The 20,501-nt window shown below is 40.0% G+C and overlaps 1 protein-coding gene across 1 annotated transcript in view; it reads right to left on the bottom strand.

The window, feature by feature from the left end:
- VAV3 (vav 3 guanine nucleotide exchange factor) overlaps nt 1–14,036 on the bottom strand; it is a gene marked incomplete at its 3' end in the record, with an annotated part of 139,773 nt that extends 125,737 nt beyond the window's left edge. The window contains exon 1 of the mRNA XM_010563444.1: nt 13,932–14,036. Coding sequence (XP_010561746.1) covers nt 13,932–14,036 — 105 coding nt within the window. The remainder of the gene's footprint in view (nt 1–13,931) is intronic.
- Nucleotides 14,037–20,501: the final 6,465 nt, after the last annotated feature.

The raw sequence follows: 20,501 nt of genomic DNA, 5'->3' as shown, positions 1-20,501 counted from the left end.
AAAAGACCCGACTGGATGCAAAATCCTCCAGCGCCCCAGCAGGCCTTATACTTCAGAGGTTTAGGAAACAACTTCTAAGCAGCTGATAAAATTGGCCAGGATGGGACAGGCCATCCCAAACATCCACAAACCATAACCTTCCGAAATACCTGGCTCAGTGAGGGGAACCACAAGGCCGTTCGTTCCCCTCGTCACGTGAGGCCTCAGCCCAGACATTCATGCAAGTTCAAGAGACCTTGCTGCCTGGATCACCTAGACCTTCAGAGACTTCCGTTGACCACACCAGGAAAATGGGAAGCCTAAGGTGATACAACTCCACAAACATTTAATGTTTCTAGATAACACAGACCAGGTAAAGCAGTATTAAAAGCAGACGGGTACTATACTACAATTCATTTTGTCAATGAGATTTAAATACACAACTCCACGCAGACAGTGATTTTAGCCAGCACACGCCTCGCCTCTGAGAACATGTTCTCAAACAGATGGTGTCACCCCAGGACCTGCAGGAACCACACTAAGTATAGAAACATAGATATTTCAAGTAAAATAAATATATGTCGTTCAACCTACAGTGAGGAAAACTGTTTAATACCATTTATTCCATAAATAATTACAATGTTCTAAAACTCTGATGCTTTATCTTACGTACTACAGCAAGTCTTTCAGAGGAAAGATGTATTTAGATTTCTAAGACTGTTTTTTATTTGGTTCAGTCATTTGTAGTACTGCATTACCTTAAATGAGAGTTAAAAACACTTTCAGTGTTAATGACACAGGTTTTTGGAAATATTTAAAAGCTACTACAGAGACCACACACCATTTCAAGTTTGGGGTTTTGTTTTTGTTGTTGTTGGTTTTTTAAAAAAAAAACCAAAAAAAAACTAGAACACCACACTTGAATTCAGTTTGGTGAAGAAGTATCACCTCTTGCTTGCTGTGAACATGCTACCTACTTCTTCCATTGGATATCCCTCTGTTTCCACACTGGAAAGGACAGGACGTAATTTTCTCTTTCCTCAGGCCTCATATTCTCCCCCTATGTTGCCTCTTTTCAAAGCTGAAAAATCTTTTTCTAGTGAGCTGTTCCTTATTGTTTCATACCTTTGAAAACCTCTACTGCCCTTTCCTGCACCTTTCTCATTTTATTACATCATTTTTAAAACAAGAGACCATAACTACATAATACAGGAGCACTGTGGCTTATGCAGTAGGCTGCAATAACATAATAAGCGTAATGCATAATAGCATAATGAATGTTTTGGGCACAAAACAAGCCTCTGCAAACACACTTTGCAAAAACCCTTGGGTACTACACCCTCCACAGATCTCTGAAGAACCTGGTCTGGATGATGATGAGATATCGAAGTAGATGAAACAGTGGTTTGATCCATGACTGCAATTCCTGTGATAAACAGGACACAAAAACATTTAATAGTTCTCAACTTCCAAAAATTCTCTGAGGGAAAAGTCAGTTAAAATACAACTCTAAAAATGTAGAGACTAGTGTCTTTGTACCCACAAGTGTTTTCCACACAGGGTCACTTTGAAATCCAGCCAGTGTTAGGCAAACTGCACTCCATTTCTTCAGTGACATGTAACCTTCCTAATTAAGGAATTAAAAGTGAAATATCGATATAATGCAAGAATCATTAAGTTTTAGAACAAATTCTACCATCAGCAACATTAATTTACAACATGAACTTAAAATCATGTGACTCCTTATGAAGCTGCCACAGGTCTCTTTCCTTAAGAAGGCTGACAAACAATGAAAGGTAAACCTGATGTAAAATGTTTCAGCTGTACATCATCATTGGCCCTTGTTGTCTAAAAAGCTGCATTCGCTCACCCCAGCTGTCTGCCAAAATGAAAGGCATCATTGCAGGCAGCCCAAATTTGTGTGAGATATGTGTCAAAAATCACATAAACACCTACTTCCACTAGTATGAATTAACATCTGTGAACATCTCAGCAGTGGCAAATGAGCGAATGCTCATGGAAATTCAACTGTCACCTCTATATGTGGCCCATTTTATGTCATGGCTGAATTGTATTGATGCCTTGCCTCACAGTAACATTCGAAGTACACCGACAAACAGTCCAAAACTTTATTTCAAAGGATGTCAATTTGGCATCTCACAAAGTAAAACATAACCATGAGCATGGTCTCATGAGAAGGAAGGATATTTATGAAAAGAAGAAAAAAAAATTTAAAATTAAAATTCTAGAGCACAAGCCAGTATTTTTTAGATAGCCCAAAACAATCAATCAAATGGTGAATAAACTGAATACTATGAAAGCTCTGCAGCAGAGTATAAGTTAGAATTATCCTGACTCTCTGTCTACTGAGCAATTTGCTACAGTACAATCAGTGTTTTAAATGGAGTACGTGGGCGCCAATGAGAAGTCTGCATTACTGAGCCATACTATGTGCTGAGTCTTAAGATACTAATATCACATTTTTCTCAAATTCAATTAAGAAAATTATTCTTAAGTTACCATAATATAGATGGCTGTTTCAAACAGCTCATTAGAACCAACATAAAGGCAGGTTCAGTAAAGAACCCAACATAATTGTTAAAAGATTTGGTCCTCAGTCTTTAACAGTTAGAGTCCATGGGAGATCATATAAGACCACACGTGAAAGCTGCCTTTTCAACAAGAGAGCAGCATGGAGCCCAAGATGCAGAGCAAGGTTAACACCTCCACACAGCCTCCAGTGCACCATCTCAGATCCCATAATTAAATCCTTCAGCAGTGCAAAATGCAACCAGCAAACTGGCAAAAAGGTTTATTGTTATTGTGTATTGGCAGTACCTGCAATATAGATTACAAAATCGAGGGGTGTTGATAAAGCCCAGGAGCAGCTGTTCAGAGCAGGGGGCAGAATGGGATGTCACGCATGACAGCGCTCCACTTAACCACCCGGGGTACTCTGCCACCAATACCTTATCATATACAACTATCTTGCCACCAGGTATTTTCACTCTCTTGCTATGCAATCACCTTGGGAAAAGAACTACAGAATATTCTACCAAAATAATAATTCCAGTTATAAAAGTACAATGTGCTTTGAGTTCTGCCACATTATTCCATGTGTCTGTAGATGATGAACTGTGCTAAGGATAATTTTAAAGTAGTTTAAAGAAGTCATCCCAGTCTTTAAGCTACTGACTTCCAGCTGAATGACTTCAGAACAACACTGCACATATATTGGTGACCTCACGAAAAGCGAATTTCCTGAACCATTGTTAAAAACACCTGTAAAAGGTATTCCCCATCCCTGAAAGGCTGCATAAATGGTTACCGTAAGTTTCATGCTCATATCTTCATCCCTCTTAAATTTACAAATAATACACACATCAGTGCCAGAACTGTTCTACCATAGAGGGGACCTGAGAACCACTAATGTAGGAGGTCCTCACACAGTGCTTTGCTGGTCTTCTGAACTTAGTGAAGAGGGCTGGATCCAGCCTATTCTATTCATAAAATTAATCCTATTAAAATCATAAAGTGCTTATACACATAGAACAAATTAATTATTTACTATTTTAGTAACAGTGTATGCTACCAGGACACAGAATTTAACTTGGTTTTATAAATACATCCCTATCATCTTAAATTTAGTATCATCAACAAAATTAAGTTAAAAAACGCATGCCAATTTGTAGCAAGATACTGGCTACTTGCACAAATCTACAGAAAAATCAACAGTCATTCTTGTCATGGCAAAAAAAAAATCTGCATGAGCAGTAACCTATTACTGGTCTTGGCACTGATGCATACATAAAGGAAAACATAGCAACATAACGTAGCGGCAGTGAAAGCATCTGCCTGCAAGCTGTAGGCAAATATTTTTTTAAACCTATTACACAAAAGAACACATACAAAAGCAATACAAACAGCTGCTATAACATACTTTCAGACCTCTGAACCAGCATCAGCTAACTAAATTGCCTAACAGAGCATCACTTCAACACAAATGATTCCTTAAGTGTTTTGTTAAATAACATATTGAATGCAAACATTGGAGCTAAGCTGTAAAAATGTCTAGGAAGCCTAGATTTTGTTTAGTATTATTTTGTTCTACAGACTATTCAACTAAATACAATGAAATCTAAGTAAAATACAATACAGTCATGGACCAGTTACTGTCTTCTAAAAGGCATAATAGCTTGGTGAGACAACAAAGCAGGTGGAGATTAGAAAGAATAACAAACTCAATATATATGCAATTTGTAACTGGGAATTTATAACGACGACAGATCTTTCTCTGCCTCTCTATGGAGATAGTTCTCTGCACAGGACAAGTAATAAGAGCGATTTTCCGACAAGCGGACACAATAAAAAGCAAGAATACCTTGCGGTGTAAGTCAGATAAGCAGAATAGCAGCACAGAGTCCCTGTAACAAAAGACAAACTTGTTCGATTCGTTGAAAGAAGATAATATAGTGTGAACAACTAGACAGAAAAAATTATTCAGCAACATCCTTCTGAATGGATCAGAGGTGAAGTTATGTGAAACAAGGGCAGGAGAGTAAATAGGCAAAACAATTAGAATAGACCCTTGCAACTAGTTTTGTGGCTGTATTATTCAGGAAATATTTGTATTAAGATCCTGTTTGCTTTTTTCAGAAACTAGCATTTCTCCATTTGTGACAATAATATGCTATTTCTCAATATGTGTTTTTTAAAAAAAGACCAGAAGTCAGTATACAGCAGGGATCTGAAGCATAAAGCCTAATTATTTAATTTTTGCACTGCTCATTTACTTCTAAATGAAACCACAAGAGCAGCTACATGGGTATTTTCTATACCAAGGACTGGAAACTCACAAGTTTGTGACTCATTGTTCCTCGGCTGAGAACGGCTGTGCCACGCACAACTGACATCCTCTAAACATGACTCACAGGTCTACCAAAACCTTCATCAAGATCCACTACCAGCCAGAGGCCATCCCATCGGGAGGCGAGCCTCTTTGTACATATTCTTGGCAAACTCTCCCATCGCCACTCTGCTCAAGCGTTCCCACCTGCTTCAAAAGTCTCCTCAGGGCAGAAAGGGACAGCAGTCTAAGTTGTGGAGACACAAGTTATCCAAACATCTGCTAAAGCCTGTTAAATGTGTAACACTGCCAGCAATCAGCAATGCAAACTAAAGTTCGTAGAGGTCTGTTCTCTGTAATGCAGAAAAAATTACTCTGTAAGGATGGCAGAGGAACAAAGAAACTGTCCACCTTCTATATTATTTTTTACTATGTCCACCCTATCCACTTATGACAGCAACACCACAGTTAAGGGATGCAACTTCTCTACATGGAATTTATTTTTTAAGTAAAAAAACAAGCAGAAATATCAAATTGGATATCAGGGGTAATAGTTATCAGTCTGTGTAAGCAATAAGTGATAAATGTAACAATAGATTATTTTATTTCATTTGTGTAAAACACTAGATCTAACCAGCAAGAAATAGTTTCAATTTCAACAGATTTTAAACTTTTAAAACTTTTGAGATATGTTCAAAGCACATTTTGTGGGAGATCAATTAGCACGATTGCTTCTGAAAGTAACAGATTTGAGGTCAACTCTATAATGTCATCAGAGAGCTAGAGTAGAAAATAAGTCTTAGATCCTCTGGTTCAAATGAAATTCCCTTTCTAACACCAGTATGCCTTGCCACTGGACAGTATTTTTGATTTTATTCTTTTTTTGACAGCTGCAGAGAACTAGTGAAAAGTAAGTTGTCCTATCTCTACTTCTGTCAAAGCAAGTCAAGTTACTGCCCAGTCTGTCTGCTAAACATGGTAATTTCTTGAATGCAAGAGGACATTGAAGAACACGGACAGGACATCCAAGGACCTCCTAACACAACAACATGGAAATCGCTTCCTTTTGTCAGCTGCTACTGTTTTGAAAACTTGAGTTTTGATGAGTTAAAAAAAAAATCATACCCATTTCAAAGCCAGCTGGAAAAAAAGGAAACATCTGCCATTCATTTATTTCTTCCTTCCTTCTAATTCTTGGAAGACTTCTACCTCCAAAGAAGGTTTTAATCATCCTAAGGCAACCAACAGTGTGTTATCATTAATACTAAGGGAGTAGACATAACTGAAATAATTTGTCTAATGTTTACAGAAAAACCCACAAAGTACCTGGTCATCATGCGTCCTTCCAGTGAATCTGTAGCCACTCAAGATCCCTAGTTTACTTTCCCCTGGGACATGAACAAACTTTCTATCAATAATATTTAAAAAAAAAAAACACACAGAGGCACAGACTAGGGTACAGCATTACTTCCCAAAAATGCAGAAATACCTTCACAATGTGATAGCCCACGCCTAACATGTTTGTTTACAGGAAAAGGGAATCGTACTGAAAATGAGAAAACTCCACAGAAGCAAGCATCAGGAATTCAGTGAAACAGGCTAAAGGTGTAGGTGATACAGGATGGGCAGCATCCCCATAAGAGAAGTAAAACAGCACAGTCACTCCTGTCCTGCACAGACAGAGACTTAGAAAACTAAGCACATCGATAAGTGAATACAGAGACATGATAATGGCTGGAAAAAGAATATGACTAAATTAAAGAGTACAACAAATTTTTAAAGGTATTTATCTAGTTAAAAATCACTCTCACAACTACAAAAAGAGAATAAAGTTGAAGGAAGCACAAAAGAGTGGGCCAGGCTTTACAGTGGAAAACTTTGATGATGGAAGGCATTGATGCAACTAGAAAACTAAGCAAAAGCCACCTCCTTCCTCGAAATATATTTCAGTTCTGAAGGGGCATGTGAGGAAAATGATTCTGAAGTTATGAAGGATCCAATACTGAAGTAAAAAAAAAAAAAAATCGCTGACCTGAATTAAATTCTCATCAGCATCTCATCATGAAACAAATAGTTTAATGCTGCTCTAGTACTTCAAATTATGTAAAACCATAAAATCAGCCAGCATAGTAGGATGAATGTCACAATAATTATTCTTCAAATACATGTTCCCCATTAAACCAGGAACTGCATGACAAAATTTTAATTTAGTTCCATGAGAGCCTTAAAAAAAAAAAACCTCTCAAACGGTAATATTGAACTGCTTCACCCTCACAAGGGGAGAAATGATGTGAACAAATCAAGACAAGAGGTGCTTGTTTACAGGACAGTTACTGACCATTTACACCTTGACCCTACTGAGCTTTCAATTACAGCACATCCACAGACTTTGGTGGAGTACCCAGCCGGGCATCACCTCCTTCTCTGCCTGCAATGCCTATGAATTGTATCAGGCCTATAAACTGTGTCCATCCACAGAAAGCAAGCAAGCATAACTCCAGAAACCTGAAGAAACAAACTGTAGTCTGAATAAAATAGAAAAGAGTTTCTAAGTAATCTCTGATAAAGTTATTCTTAAATTTCCATCTAACCTGATTTATAGTTTCCATTAGCTATCAAGGTAATCCCTCAGGGACACCATAGTGTTGCAAATGCTTTTATCTCACAATACAGATACTTAGTTGTAGTGGTTGTTTCACCTTGAGTATAAATAGTTCTCTCACCTATAGCCTGGGAAGCAGAAATAAAATTATCATGTCTGTCAGCCCCTGAAGAGCAAGTGGAGCTTACTGGAAAAAGAGAGGAAGAAACCATGGAGATTGATGCCCAACACAAGGGAGCTGCAGGATGAGCATGCTGGCTAGCAGGGCTGGCTATTTCTGCCTTGCAAGCAACATATATAATCAATCTGAAAAGTGGTTAAAAATAACTACCATTCCCATCCCCACCTGCTCCCTCAGGGCACAACCCCAGAAAAATTATTGCTCAAGCACTGACACTGTGGCACAAACCTTCAGAGGTTGGTGGGAAGGGCAGGAATCAAGTGATGCTGCCTTTGAAAAGAACAAGTTTCTAGCAACAGTGGCTGATTCACCCTGCAGACTCCCAGCACTAGCATTCATCCTCATTGCTCCCCACTAGAGTGGTCTGCCCTGTCACCTGTAGCAAGCAGCAAAACAATTTTGGGGACACGTTCACGTATGTTGGAAACGTCTGACTGCAACAGGACGGAGGCAGAATTTTTTAAATAATGGGTAAATTCAAAGCAATCACAATTTATGAAAATTAGTCACTGAAAAGCAGCTTAAAACAGCCCAACATGCAACTGCTGTTGAAGCACTGTCTGGTCCCTTGAAACCCCTGTGTTCACTGGTCCTAACAGCATAACTTCCACTTGAGCCTTCCTGCCCAGCACTCTCACCTACACAGGAAGCAGCTTCCGGAGGGGAGACACTCTCATCCATGTAGGAAACAGATTTCAGAGGATTTGCGGAGGGATGAGGCCAACAGGAACAGTGAAGACAACAGGGCAGGAAAAACAGCTGAAAGGAAGAAAGAGCATCAGGAAAGAAGTGAAAGAGGAAACAGATGCACTGAAGGGAGAAGAAAATATGAGGGGACGGGGAAGGCAACTGGAGAAGGTGAAAGTAATATAATCCAGATTGACAGGACAGAGCACAAGCACAGAACAAGCTGCAGAACTGAGATGAGTCAAAATGAGGGAGAAGTAAAGACAAGAAGGAAAGAAAGAAAAAAAAATTTTTGAAAAAGAAAGCCCAGACCTGTCAGAGCAATACTTCTTACTGATCACAGAGCAGTCTGGGTTTCTGATGGATAAGATCAAACCACCTGAATGAAGGTAGAAAAATGTGAGAAACAGGGAAAATTGAAAAGAGGTTGTCACTAACAGAGCTGACAGGAAAATTAAGTATTCTACAGAAATCCTAACATTTCAAAATCTGCTGCTCTTTCAAATCAAGATGAAAGGCATTTTAAGTTCATTAAACTTTAACGTGACTTTATTGAAACACTGGATTCTGAGGTCAAACTCTAATGATATTCAGCACAAAACAGGAAAAGCTAAATATTCCTGCATTGCTTTTCCAAATAGTTTAAAGAACATCTCTCAAGAATGGCATTCCTGCAAAACATTTTGAGGACTAATTTTCCTGCTCCACCACAAATTTTACAAACAACGTTGGAAGAAATCACTGTTCCTCACTGGAATGAAAAAGATACATCACTTAGGAGTCTTATTTCCAAACATAAACCTTTTAGCAAAATATATTTGTGGTCCTGCATGTTGAACCACAAATTTTGAAAACCGTTTTTAAGACTTAGAGAACCATTCCCCACATCTGCCTTCCCATAGCATAGAAATGGCAATGAGTTCTAAGCCAGAAAGACCAAGTCCTTAATTAATATGACAACCACCATCAGGAGACCTACAGAGAGAAACCCCATAAAACACCAGTTCTGTCCCAAAGGAGCACATCTCAGCCTTTCTTCCCTGCTAATCAGAGGCCACATGAATTCACAGCAACTGTTATAATACTGATAGAAGAAGGATCTGCTCCTCAGGCCTATTCCTAGCAAGGTGTGCTAAGAGAAAACATTACTAAATACACTCCCTCTTGTTTCAGGAATTTTTTAATTAGCAGTTGTTTTCTTACGTTCCTCCCACCAGCCATGGCAAACAACTTACAATTTCTTAAAAAAAAAAAAACAAAAAAAAACCAACCAATCTCTGGGATTACTTGTCATTGTAACTGGGAACTCCACACACAACTGCAAGAGATGTTTTTCATTTCATAATAGGTATTTTTAACACTAGAAAAAAATTCACATTACATTTATTATTGCTATAGCTTTGTGCTCTTGAAATAACATGATGTGCTATGGGGTATACAAGCTACAAAAACCTAAATTCTCAGAAAAGAGAATGCAGATAATTTAAATTAAGCAGATTCCCCAGGGATCCATGAATCTGAGCAATCATAGCTGGGAAGACACACAAATCTGAAACACATTCCAGTCTGCTGCTCAGGAGTGTCTTATGAAGAGCAGCCCCCTGTTCCCAGCATGGTTCAGCCATTCCTACATCCACATCCTCTCCCATCACCATGTCTGTATTCTCATGCAAATCACACGGGTCCCAGTCAGCAAAGGCTTTCATCTCATCTAATCAATTTACCAGGGTCTTCCACAAGAAGGGAAGTCTATAGGACTCCGATACAACTATAGAGGCATTCCAATAGGATTACTGGAGTCATTTCCATAACACTTCATAAAACCTGCAACAGCACAGAGACAATAGCTACAAGCATTTTCTAAGGCACAGTCCTTCTAACCAACAATATCACTTAAAGGCTTCACTGAGAACAACAAATGTGGAGTTAAACCTCAGTTTTTACAAAGATTGCCATCTGTTCAGCATACTTTACAGTGATATCAGTGGCCTCAGCACAATCCACAGAGAAGATGCATCACCATTTTCAGTGCTGCCAGCCACAACTGCTAACTAAATGAACACAGACCCTGAATAACTTTCTCATGACTACTTGTAGTGATTCACATCAAGGCAAAGCAGTGGGTCAATTCACACTGCCCTCTTCGTGATGGATAAAAAGAAGATCAGGACATAATGGGAACAGGCAGAACTCAAAACAAAACATCTCAAGTGAACCCCATTTAGGGCTCCCATAAAACATCAGTACATTTACACACCTGTTAAAGACCGCTTAAGGTTTTAACATATTCTCCACTTTTGAAAATGCTCTAGGAATTCACTAGAGCCAAACAGCCCTAAGAGGACACACTCACAGCCCAAACGAGCCCTCTGGGTAAGGCCCAAAAACTATTACTTTGTATCAAGCATCCCAAAACCTAAGCAAGATCCACAAAAAAATAAGAGAAAAGGAAGGTGTGAAATCAAAGCTCAGCAGGAATTTTCAACAATATTTAAAAAAAAGCAATTGCCAATTCAGAGAAGTATTTGACACAACCTGAAATCCTGCGTCACTTTGTGCACACGCATGGAGGGTAATCCACTAAGAGAAAGTGAAACTTAAGTATTTCCTCACGCAACTTGGTGCAATTTAGCAAAACCGGTACTGCTCTGAAATGCAAAACTTGATCCATAAAGTAGCATGAAGAGATTTTCAAAATATCTGCCTAAATACAAGCTAGGTTTTTAAAGCTTGGCAGAAATCCCCTTTCAACCAACCAGACACCAACTGACCATGAGCCCAAAGGCAGCATCCTGCAAGGGCACTTCAGGGAGACTCAGTCTTCCTCTTTTGAGAGTAAAAGAAGCTACAGGCAATAGCAATAGTTTGAACATTCTCTCTGGTGTTTCCTACTTTCACTTATTCTCCAGACAAAAGAAATTCAAAGCTTGATCTAAATCCTACAGAGGTAAGTAGGATTAATGGGTGTTTACCCTGAGTCACAGTTCACATCGTAGGACTATATCATCACCATACCTCCATCCAGAGACACCTAAAATCTGACAGGCATGTTACTGCAGTGAAGGTGTGGTCCTCCATCTACTTTTAACCATCTCTGCACTGGAATCAGACATATTTACTCATAGATCCTGAGGAATTCAGAGGGAAAAATAGCATGGCCCTCACGGCCTTTTATCAGTTGATACAAGGCATCAGTGCTACATGGGGTAGTAGTTGGTGGGAATTTGAAGTCAATCACTGAAATATCTAAGTATAATTTAAATCTTGCCTGCCAACATGCAAGCAAAGCACAAGGAATTACAGAGGCTGTGATGGTGCTGTCATTATTACACTATTAGAGTGTGGGCAGACAAAACAATGCATTAATTTTTTTTAGCATCAAATTCCTACATAACAGTGAAGTGACGCTACTTTGACAGTCAAAATTTTCAAGGGCCAAGCTCTAATCATTCTGCTTTAGTGGACTATAAGGCTTCTTTCCTTGTAGAAACAATGCGAATGTAGGAACAAGCAATGGTACAAAGTATCCTAAGTATAGATTATACAGTATATACCATTACACAACACAGAAACAAATAGGTAAATTTGATGGTGTCAGGATTAAAGGACATATCTAAGGATTTTGGAAATACAAATCATCTTGTCCTGCTAAGTTTCACCAGTTTAAAAAATGCTCTAAAAAAAGAAATGCTTTATGTTTTGTTTTTTTCAGAAAACATTTGATTATAACAACATCGTCAAATATACATTTTGTTTGCTTCTGCGAGGCAATCATACCATATTCTCTATATCATTTAAAATAACTTTCAAGAGATTTTTAGAGGGATAAAACTAGTGAAAAATAGGTAATGACAGATTAAATTAATGCCTACTAACCAATTATAAAATAAAATTCTGTAAAGGCAATTTACAGGCCCAAAATATTTTGGAATGTAATACAAAGACAGCTGAACTTTATTTTCCCAATTACATCAGTTCATACCTGTAGGTCTGCGAGAGTGTTTTAAATAGCACGAGTGGCTTTTATACAAATTGCTATGATACCACTGTACTACACTATTTGTGACTAAGGTTTCACGTTCTGAATATATAAAGAATCAAATATCCTGTTGATAGTCCTTCAGTGTTTATGTTACCAAGACATTCACTATTGTTATTTAATATAGGATGAAAGAAAGGCTCAATGACTGATATTTTTCTAAAAGCTATGTTCTCACTTGACAATGCGTTCAACTGGAGCCAATAGCATTCACTGAGCTTTAAGGGAACATCTTTCTCCTAAATATAAACATTCAAAACCTTAGTACAGAGATGTCAGTTCAGATTGCATTTTACGTATCACAAGTCTTAGCAAACAGCTGGTATTTCACAATACCTGAAGTCTTAAACTTGGCTTGTCAAAGTAAAATAAGAGGAAAGAAAAGGTAGATCCAGGTGATGCCAAGTAAACTGGAAAGTGCAGGGAAAAAAATTAATAGCCGATTTGACAAAGTACACATCAATTCCTACTTCTCTGTGAAATACAATTTTTGAAATACTGAAATAACATGGTGTAAGGTAGTACAAAACATTGCTATGGAGTATTATGGAATAATATGGAAGTACCACAATGATGTTTTGGAGCAACAGAAACAAGAATAAAAGTCAATGGGTTTTGATGGGGTTTTTTGTTTGGTTTTTAAAGAACTACAAACACAATTTTAATACTGGGGGGAACGAGTTCAAAAACTGACACCTCTATATGAAGTAAAACTTAAAGAAGATAAAACTGTCAGTGACCTAATAAAACAATCCATCTTCCTCTGTATTCAGAGATACCCATGCAATGCAGGGCATGAGCCAGGATTCCCTGCCTGTGACAGGCAATGACCCCTTCATGTCTGGATGCGAGCTCTCCTCTCCCCAGCACACGGCAGGTGTACGGAGGGAAGCACACTCCAGCAGGTTTCCTCTGCAGCCACAGATACTTGTCCTATTCCATCTGGGTGAGCTGCTGGTCAGGGAGCAAACATCACTTCAGCAGAAAACAGTCTCTTTCCCTCCCTGCCTCTGTTTTATCATGTTCTGAAAATTCTTCCTGCCCATGCCTCTCACCAGCCTGGTAGCTGCTGCTCCCAGTTAACCCTTCTCCCCAGTGCCCGCGCCAGTCAAGCCCAGGCTCAGCTATGCCAGGGCCAGGAGCTGCTGTGTCCCCACTGGCACAACCACAATGGATGCACCACCACGCTCCCTCCCTCCAGGGTCTTCCCCCTCACCACTTGCCCACCAGCAGCTGCCTTGCCTCTCACCTTGCAGCCCTTTCCCTCTGTACCCTCTGTATTTCCTTCTTCACACCTGTGATTTAGCCTTTACACCCACAATTTAATAAACTCTTTTGACCTTCAAAGGAGAGGAGGAAAGGGATGCGGGTGAGAAATCGAAGATCTTCTATCTCACCACTGCACAAATTGTACCAACATACTGTACTAACGCATGCTGATGTGCAGTGCTGCAGCCTGATAAATAACCTCCTGGGCCTCACAGTCCTAAGGCAGTACATTATAACAGAGACCAGCACGCCACCATTAAATGATAATGCCGTTATCATTAAAGAGTAACACAGCATATCCAAGACTGTACTGGTTTTCTGTACTTACCTTGGGATAAATCTTAAACGATTTTTCCTGTCCTCTTTCAAAATCCCCAAGTGTCTTGCTTGCTGACACCCCCTTCAGTCCAGCTTCCCAACTTTTCACGACCATTCTCTCTAGTTCATATTTGTTTCTTTTGATTGTTTCCTCCTACTTCTTATATATTCCTCTTACATATCCTTCTCTCTCCCCTTCAGCCCTTTTGATTTATTAGTTTCTTTCCATATGCAGTCCTTCAACTTGCCACTACCACAGGCCTCCCACCTTTGTCACACAAGGCTCAGAAAATAACTTGGCTTCTCCCACACAACACAGCAGCATACCATACACAGACATTAATTTAAATTATCCACTACTGGCACACACTATAGCCTCTGTGAGAAACCAGTACAAATATTTTTCCTGTTAACACATTAGACAGCTTCCAGCACACTAAAATTTTGTGCAGGAGGGGACATTTGAGACAATTCTTGGCAAGGTGCATATGCTGCATTTAATAACTGTATGATAAATATAGCATGTAAAAAAAGCTTTACAATACAGTACAACTGCAGTTTTCCCTTCCCCCAACCAAAAAGAATCACTGTGAATAAATTAAAAAAAAAAATCATTACATCAGTTTTCAAATACTATTTTCTCCATCTTCTTAAGGTAACAAGAATTACCTAGAAAAACTGGGTCACTACTTCTTTGTCAGTTGTGTTTCTTAGCACAAAGCATAGAGGTCATATTAAGGTTTTGCTTTGAACAAAAAATTTGTTCAAAATATTTTACCAAGTCCAACATGTATAAAATATGTATATATAACATACATATGGATAAATATATCTTTTATAGATAATACCTCTTATGGATATATCTTATGGCCAATACAGTTTTCATTTAGATGAATCATGGAAATAAAGTTAAATGCAATAAAGAAGTTGAGGGGACCAAAGTAGCAGCAAGTAAGCAAAGAGATTGAAAAAATCTGAAGCGTTCAAAAATATTTTTTAAATAATTACATGGAATATACACAGTCAGTTTAAATAATTCAAGAAGACGGGGGTTTTTTTAACACATCTCTTCTTTCTACACACTTATAAAAGCTAAACCAGTTCCCAAACTCTTGTTCAAGCCCAAAAAGTTCTGCAGTTTCAGAAAAACCGTATTAATCTAAATACATCTTTGTGGTACTTCCTTAACTCAATAACCTAGCACCTAACATAACAAGCAAACACAGAATAAGAGTTATTTTGCACACCACTTCCCTCAAAGATCTCTCTGTCCAAGGAAAATAGATTACTGATATCCCATGACTCCTGGGAAGGGCCACAGGCACCACTCCGTATCAGTTTTATTTTCTCATTTAGCTCATCTGGTCCCTCCTAAGATCCCAGAGCCAAATCACATCCTCATGCAGAGGTCAGCACATCCACTCACATCCCACTCTTTCTCTTTTAGCTAACAAGCAGAGTCAAGAGACAATTCCTTTTCCTCCTTTGCAGAGCTATGTTGCACACGAAGTTTTATACCCTGACATTTGGCATACTGTCCTATGCTAAAATTTGGCGGGGGGGAAGTCAAGCAGCATGGCTGCGGGCAGGCACGCATAGGGGAAAGCACGAGCGAGCGTATCCACCTGCGGGAAGCTTGCAGAGGTGGGATGCATGCTCACCGAGTTAGGGGCAGGAGATCATGGTTATCATTTGTGGGGGATGGGAAAGCTCCAAGCCAAGGGCAGGATCAGAGGAAACGGAGAGGTATGTCTCTCGGCACACCCACATCCTGAGGCTACCTGATACGACTGTAACCAAGAAAAATAAACTCCTGCTCAAAAGCTCAGTTGCCACACCAAAATATGACATGGATGACAAAGATAATGAACTTCCTTTGGACTACATGGTCACACCAAAAAAAGTAACTCCCTAAAATTAGAAAACATTTGAACTTTTAATACAAAGTGAGGGATATTTTGTTTATTTTTATTAGAATAATAGGAAATAGTTATTTTTAATATTTATGTCAACATCCCCTTTAGTAAACTCCCATGCCAGTATTGCATTAAGTGCAGTTATCCTGTTTAGCAGTCTCTCACAAGTTAACTAAATGCCTTGCAAAAACCATTTCAAAGCTAGTTTGCAAAGTATTAAAGATAAAAGATAAGCATTAAACAGATGACATCTTCTGCAAATCCATCATAATCTGTTGGTTTAGGTTTTACATTTCTGGTGATAAATTATTTAAGTTCTTGTATGATTAAACATTAGGATTTGTACTCTCTGTTATGGATCACTTCTATTTTTATTATTTTCACCAGCCTACGTTAGCCAAGAGGTGGCATCTGAGCAAAGTGAATTGCTACACTGAACAGCTCCCATGGAAGATGCAAATGCTGAGCTGCAGTGCTCCATCCTCCACCTCACTGTCAGACATTGATGCTACACTTCAGGGGAAACCCCGCAATGCACTAGCATACCAGTCACATCTCTGCAGTTCATTTAGCACATTCCCTCTTCCAGCTCCGTTCCCAGTAGCTGCAACGTTTAGTGTTTCTTCACATGGTGCCTGCAATAAAACCTCTTTCACAACACCAACTCTCAAGTCTGAATCAGGCAGACTCCCCAACAGTTAAAGGCCAAAAGACACTATTTGATCCATCTTCCAAATTTCCTTTTCTGATGGCACATGCACTGGTTGAAAATAACAACTAATGTTGCCAGCTTGTGGGAGTTCAAACAGCGAAGTGTTTTTGCACCTTGACACAAGAGCTCTTAATAGAGCCAACACTCTCCTGTTCTGTTCAGTCACAGTGAAAAAAAAAAAAAACAACTGCATGTGAATGTCCCCGAACCCAAGAGTTTCCAATCTCACACAAAGCCCATGTGTAATTTTTCACAGGGGACCTAGCACTGAGACACGCCAGCTTCTCAGACAGGAGCTAGGCAGCATTCATCTGGCAACCCAGAGGTGGAAGATGCATTGGCAAAGCCACAACACTGCTCATCCTTTATATATGCAAGGTTTATACTTTCACATCTGAGGCTTATTTTCTGGAAAGTGTAACTGACTGAACAGCTTCTGTTCTTCAAAGGACAACTTCCACTACCAAATATAAATATTTTCATAAACATACAGAAACACAGACAAAACCAGCCAGCATTCAAATAGCTTCTAAACCCAATGTTTTGCAATCTAAAACCACTGAGACATTTCTCTTACACAGGCATTGTTATCCCCAAAAAGGTAGGGAGGCTGAATCCACAGATTTCAAATGCATAAAACGGCCCATCCACGAGAACAGCTGTGACACAAGGTGCATTGCTGGTGGTGGGACAAACGCATGTGGTTCCCTGGGCTAGCCAGCCCATAGAAGAGAACATACCCGCTGCCATTTGGTCAAGCACATGTTTGCGTTGCAATGCTGAGCATCGCCAGTCTTGGTTTCTATTCCTGCCCTGAGAGCCGGCAGCAGTCGGGTGCTTACAAAGCAAAGCAACAGTGCTCCTATTTGACTGAACTAGGCTCCACCAAAAAGCATCATCTGAAGCAGCAGCATCAGTCACGATCCCTCTACACTTTTCATGTAGCTTTTAAGGGGTTACCAAGGTCTACTGAGCAAAGCTGATGAGCGTCACTGATGTCTGATCTGCCACATTCATTCTGAAAAAATAAGTATGTAATGAAATGGAAGAGACTTGACTCTTATGTCAGAGGCCTGACATCTACTCCCAGGTCAGCCTGAGGCACCATCTCTCACTTTCCTGTTCTTTGGCGCTGCTGCATTTATAACTAGCCCCCAAGACATGAAAACTTGGTTTGTAGAGAAAGGTCTGACAGATGTCAACAGCAGTAAGAGAGAAGGCTAAAACCACGCAGTCCACTTTCCGTGAGGCCCATTTGTGAAGCCTTCATCCACCCTTCTCATTCTCTGTTCTTATTGCTCAAAAACTGTGTGGTAAGAATCTCCCCAGCCATTCTAAGATCTGCAGCAGAAAACAACATCAGATCAGGGAGCATGGGAGCTGCAGCTCAATTCTAGAAGATGACAGATATGGCCCACATGAGGTACAAACGGTTCAGCTAAGCAGTACAGACACAGCAGCATGTTCAGGCGGACTGCGCAGTCAGCGGCCAAGACTATTTCCATCCTAACGCCAACTCTGCTCTGGCATCCCATGCCTCTGATGACCATAAATCACTACCCCACAAGGAACAAGAGAGTTAGCTAGTGTTTCTACAAGACCCCAAGATCCTATGATGCAGCAAATGTATTAATTTACTGACAAGTATTATTCTGACAAAACTCTCAATTTAGGGCTTGACTCCAAGTGGATCTCACCAAATTAGTAATCTCTAAGCCTCTGAGACTTCAGCATAAGTTACTGCTAAGTGCTCTTTACAGTCTTAGCAACAAACTACAAGCAACTCGCAGAATGTCAACCTACTACATTTTTAATAACAGTTTCTGAAATTTTCACTGAGTGATCCTTGCCAGCAGAAAGTATCTCCTCCAAGAGGCTTTTCATTAAACCCCATAGAACCTCAATATGATGGCCAAATCTTGATCTCGCAGACAGCAAAGGTAACATTCCCAGCAAATTTAATGCTGCGTAGAGTTATCCATTACAGGTTTTGATCCAGCAACAGTTCCCCCACTTTAAAGGGTGAAATCAGCATAGGGCAGAAATGCACCACTGGAGAGAGTGGTCTGCAGCACCACGGAGTGCAGGTTCCTCAGGCATACAGCAGACACACAGATAAGGCAATTGTCATAGCTCTGAAACAATTTCAGTAGCTATGTTACACATATATAAAGCTCAAGTTCAAAATATGCATTATAAATAATCCAAGATCTACAATTCTAATCCATAGTTCAAACACACTTAGAGAAATAAATATTAATCTTGATTCCCAAACCTGCTCTAAGAAAGAAGACAACAAAGCATTTTGATACTTATTTTTAGTAGACATAAGGAGACTACCATAGTTTTAGTCCATCAAAAATAAAATTAAATAATATTGGTCCAGACAAGCAACATTAATCACCAACTGAAGTTCATTCAATGAGTTAGCTATCCCGAAAACTGTGTAATATCACGAGGATACCTTTCCAGTTCATTAAAAAAATGAGAATCTGTTTCCATACTTTTTATCCATTCTAAGCAGGGCAAGAAACCATTTCCAACAGTTCAGATACAAAGTATTTATAGTTCTGCAAGCTAAACTGAAAAAAGGTCAGTTTGAAAGCAATCAATCTAACTATAATGAAAATATAAACCAGGGCTGCGGTACAGTTTAGCAAGTCCTGAAACTCTCACAGAGTTTGAACAGTGCAGAGACAGAGCTTACCAGGGGGTTGCTTCTGTTCAGAGGAGCCCACCCTCTCCACCTCTCTCCGTCACTCAGATAAAGTGTTGCCTCCGCATAGGCAATTCAAGCAGGCACTTGAGCTCTCAAGTACGCAGGGACAGCCTTTATACCATTCACATCTAGTACAACGCTCTGGGAGTTTTTATTCTGACTAGCTGAAATATACCTGATAGTTTTCTCCCTTTTTCCACTGTGGGCTTACAGAAAATGTCCCACTGGTACTAAAACATAGCTGCTAAAAAAAAGGAATTAAAAAGAAAGAAAATAACTGGCTTTGTGAGTAAACATGGACAAAGAATGTTTCTCCCAAAAGTGTAATTCACTACTAGTGCTGCTTCTTGCCAGTGTCCTAAACATGAATGGCAATTTCTATTCCTGTAAATCTAAAACTGAATCGTAACTCGGAAACGTTACAATGTACCTGTTTCTCAATGTTTTAAAACACATGAAAGGCTCAGCAGCTTAGCTTCCTTTCACACAACATCTGCTTGGCTGCCACCAGCTCTGCAGAGGCATAGGTGTACGCGAAGCTGGACAGGAAGTCATTTACACATAGACCCTCTTCTCATTGAATTATTAATACAATCTTATCTCGATATCTGAAACCAGCCTTCGGAGGCACTGCAACAGAACATCAGTCCCAACTAAAAAACGCGTCTAAAAGGGGATAAATTTGGAAATGCACGTCATTACTATTTAACCAAAATATCAATTCAAAAAACTAAAGGTAAAAGGGTCTGAAGAAAAAAAGAAGACGCTACAACACAGGCAACGAGCTACCGAGAGCACCATTTCTCGTTACCAATCGCTCTTTAACATGCACCTTCACCGGTCGCACGCAGATGCGAAGGCCAGCTGACAAGCGCTACCACCACCGCCGCTCTCGCCCGCTCCCCCCCGGCGCCCCTGCCCGGGCCTGCCCCGGCCGGGGCAAGGCTCCGCTCCCTCCGCCACGCCAGCCCGCCCTCCCACTCCCAACGGCACCGACCCCGCTCCTTCCCTCCGTCGCCGCTTCCCAAGCTCCCGGTCCCGCCGGCCCCCCTGCCCCCCACGTCTCTAGGTGCCTCCAGAAAAAACAGAAGCAAGAGGTCAATTTGTGTCCTAAGCCGCTCGTATTAACTATTAGCGTACGCAGAAACGCTGAAGTGCTGGCTCTGGGACTGCTGCAGGGAACTTCTCCTCAGCACAGCCACCCCAACGTGAGGGGCCCGCGGGGCTCCGGGC

This window comes from Haliaeetus leucocephalus, unplaced genomic scaffold (genome assembly GCF_000737465.1).
Source record: "Haliaeetus leucocephalus isolate CR32 unplaced genomic scaffold, Haliaeetus_leucocephalus-4.0 Scaffold166, whole genome shotgun sequence".
NCBI classification, from domain to species: Eukaryota; Metazoa; Chordata; class Aves; order Accipitriformes; family Accipitridae; genus Haliaeetus; species Haliaeetus leucocephalus.
This window is presented reverse-complemented; position numbering and strand designations above follow the sequence as displayed.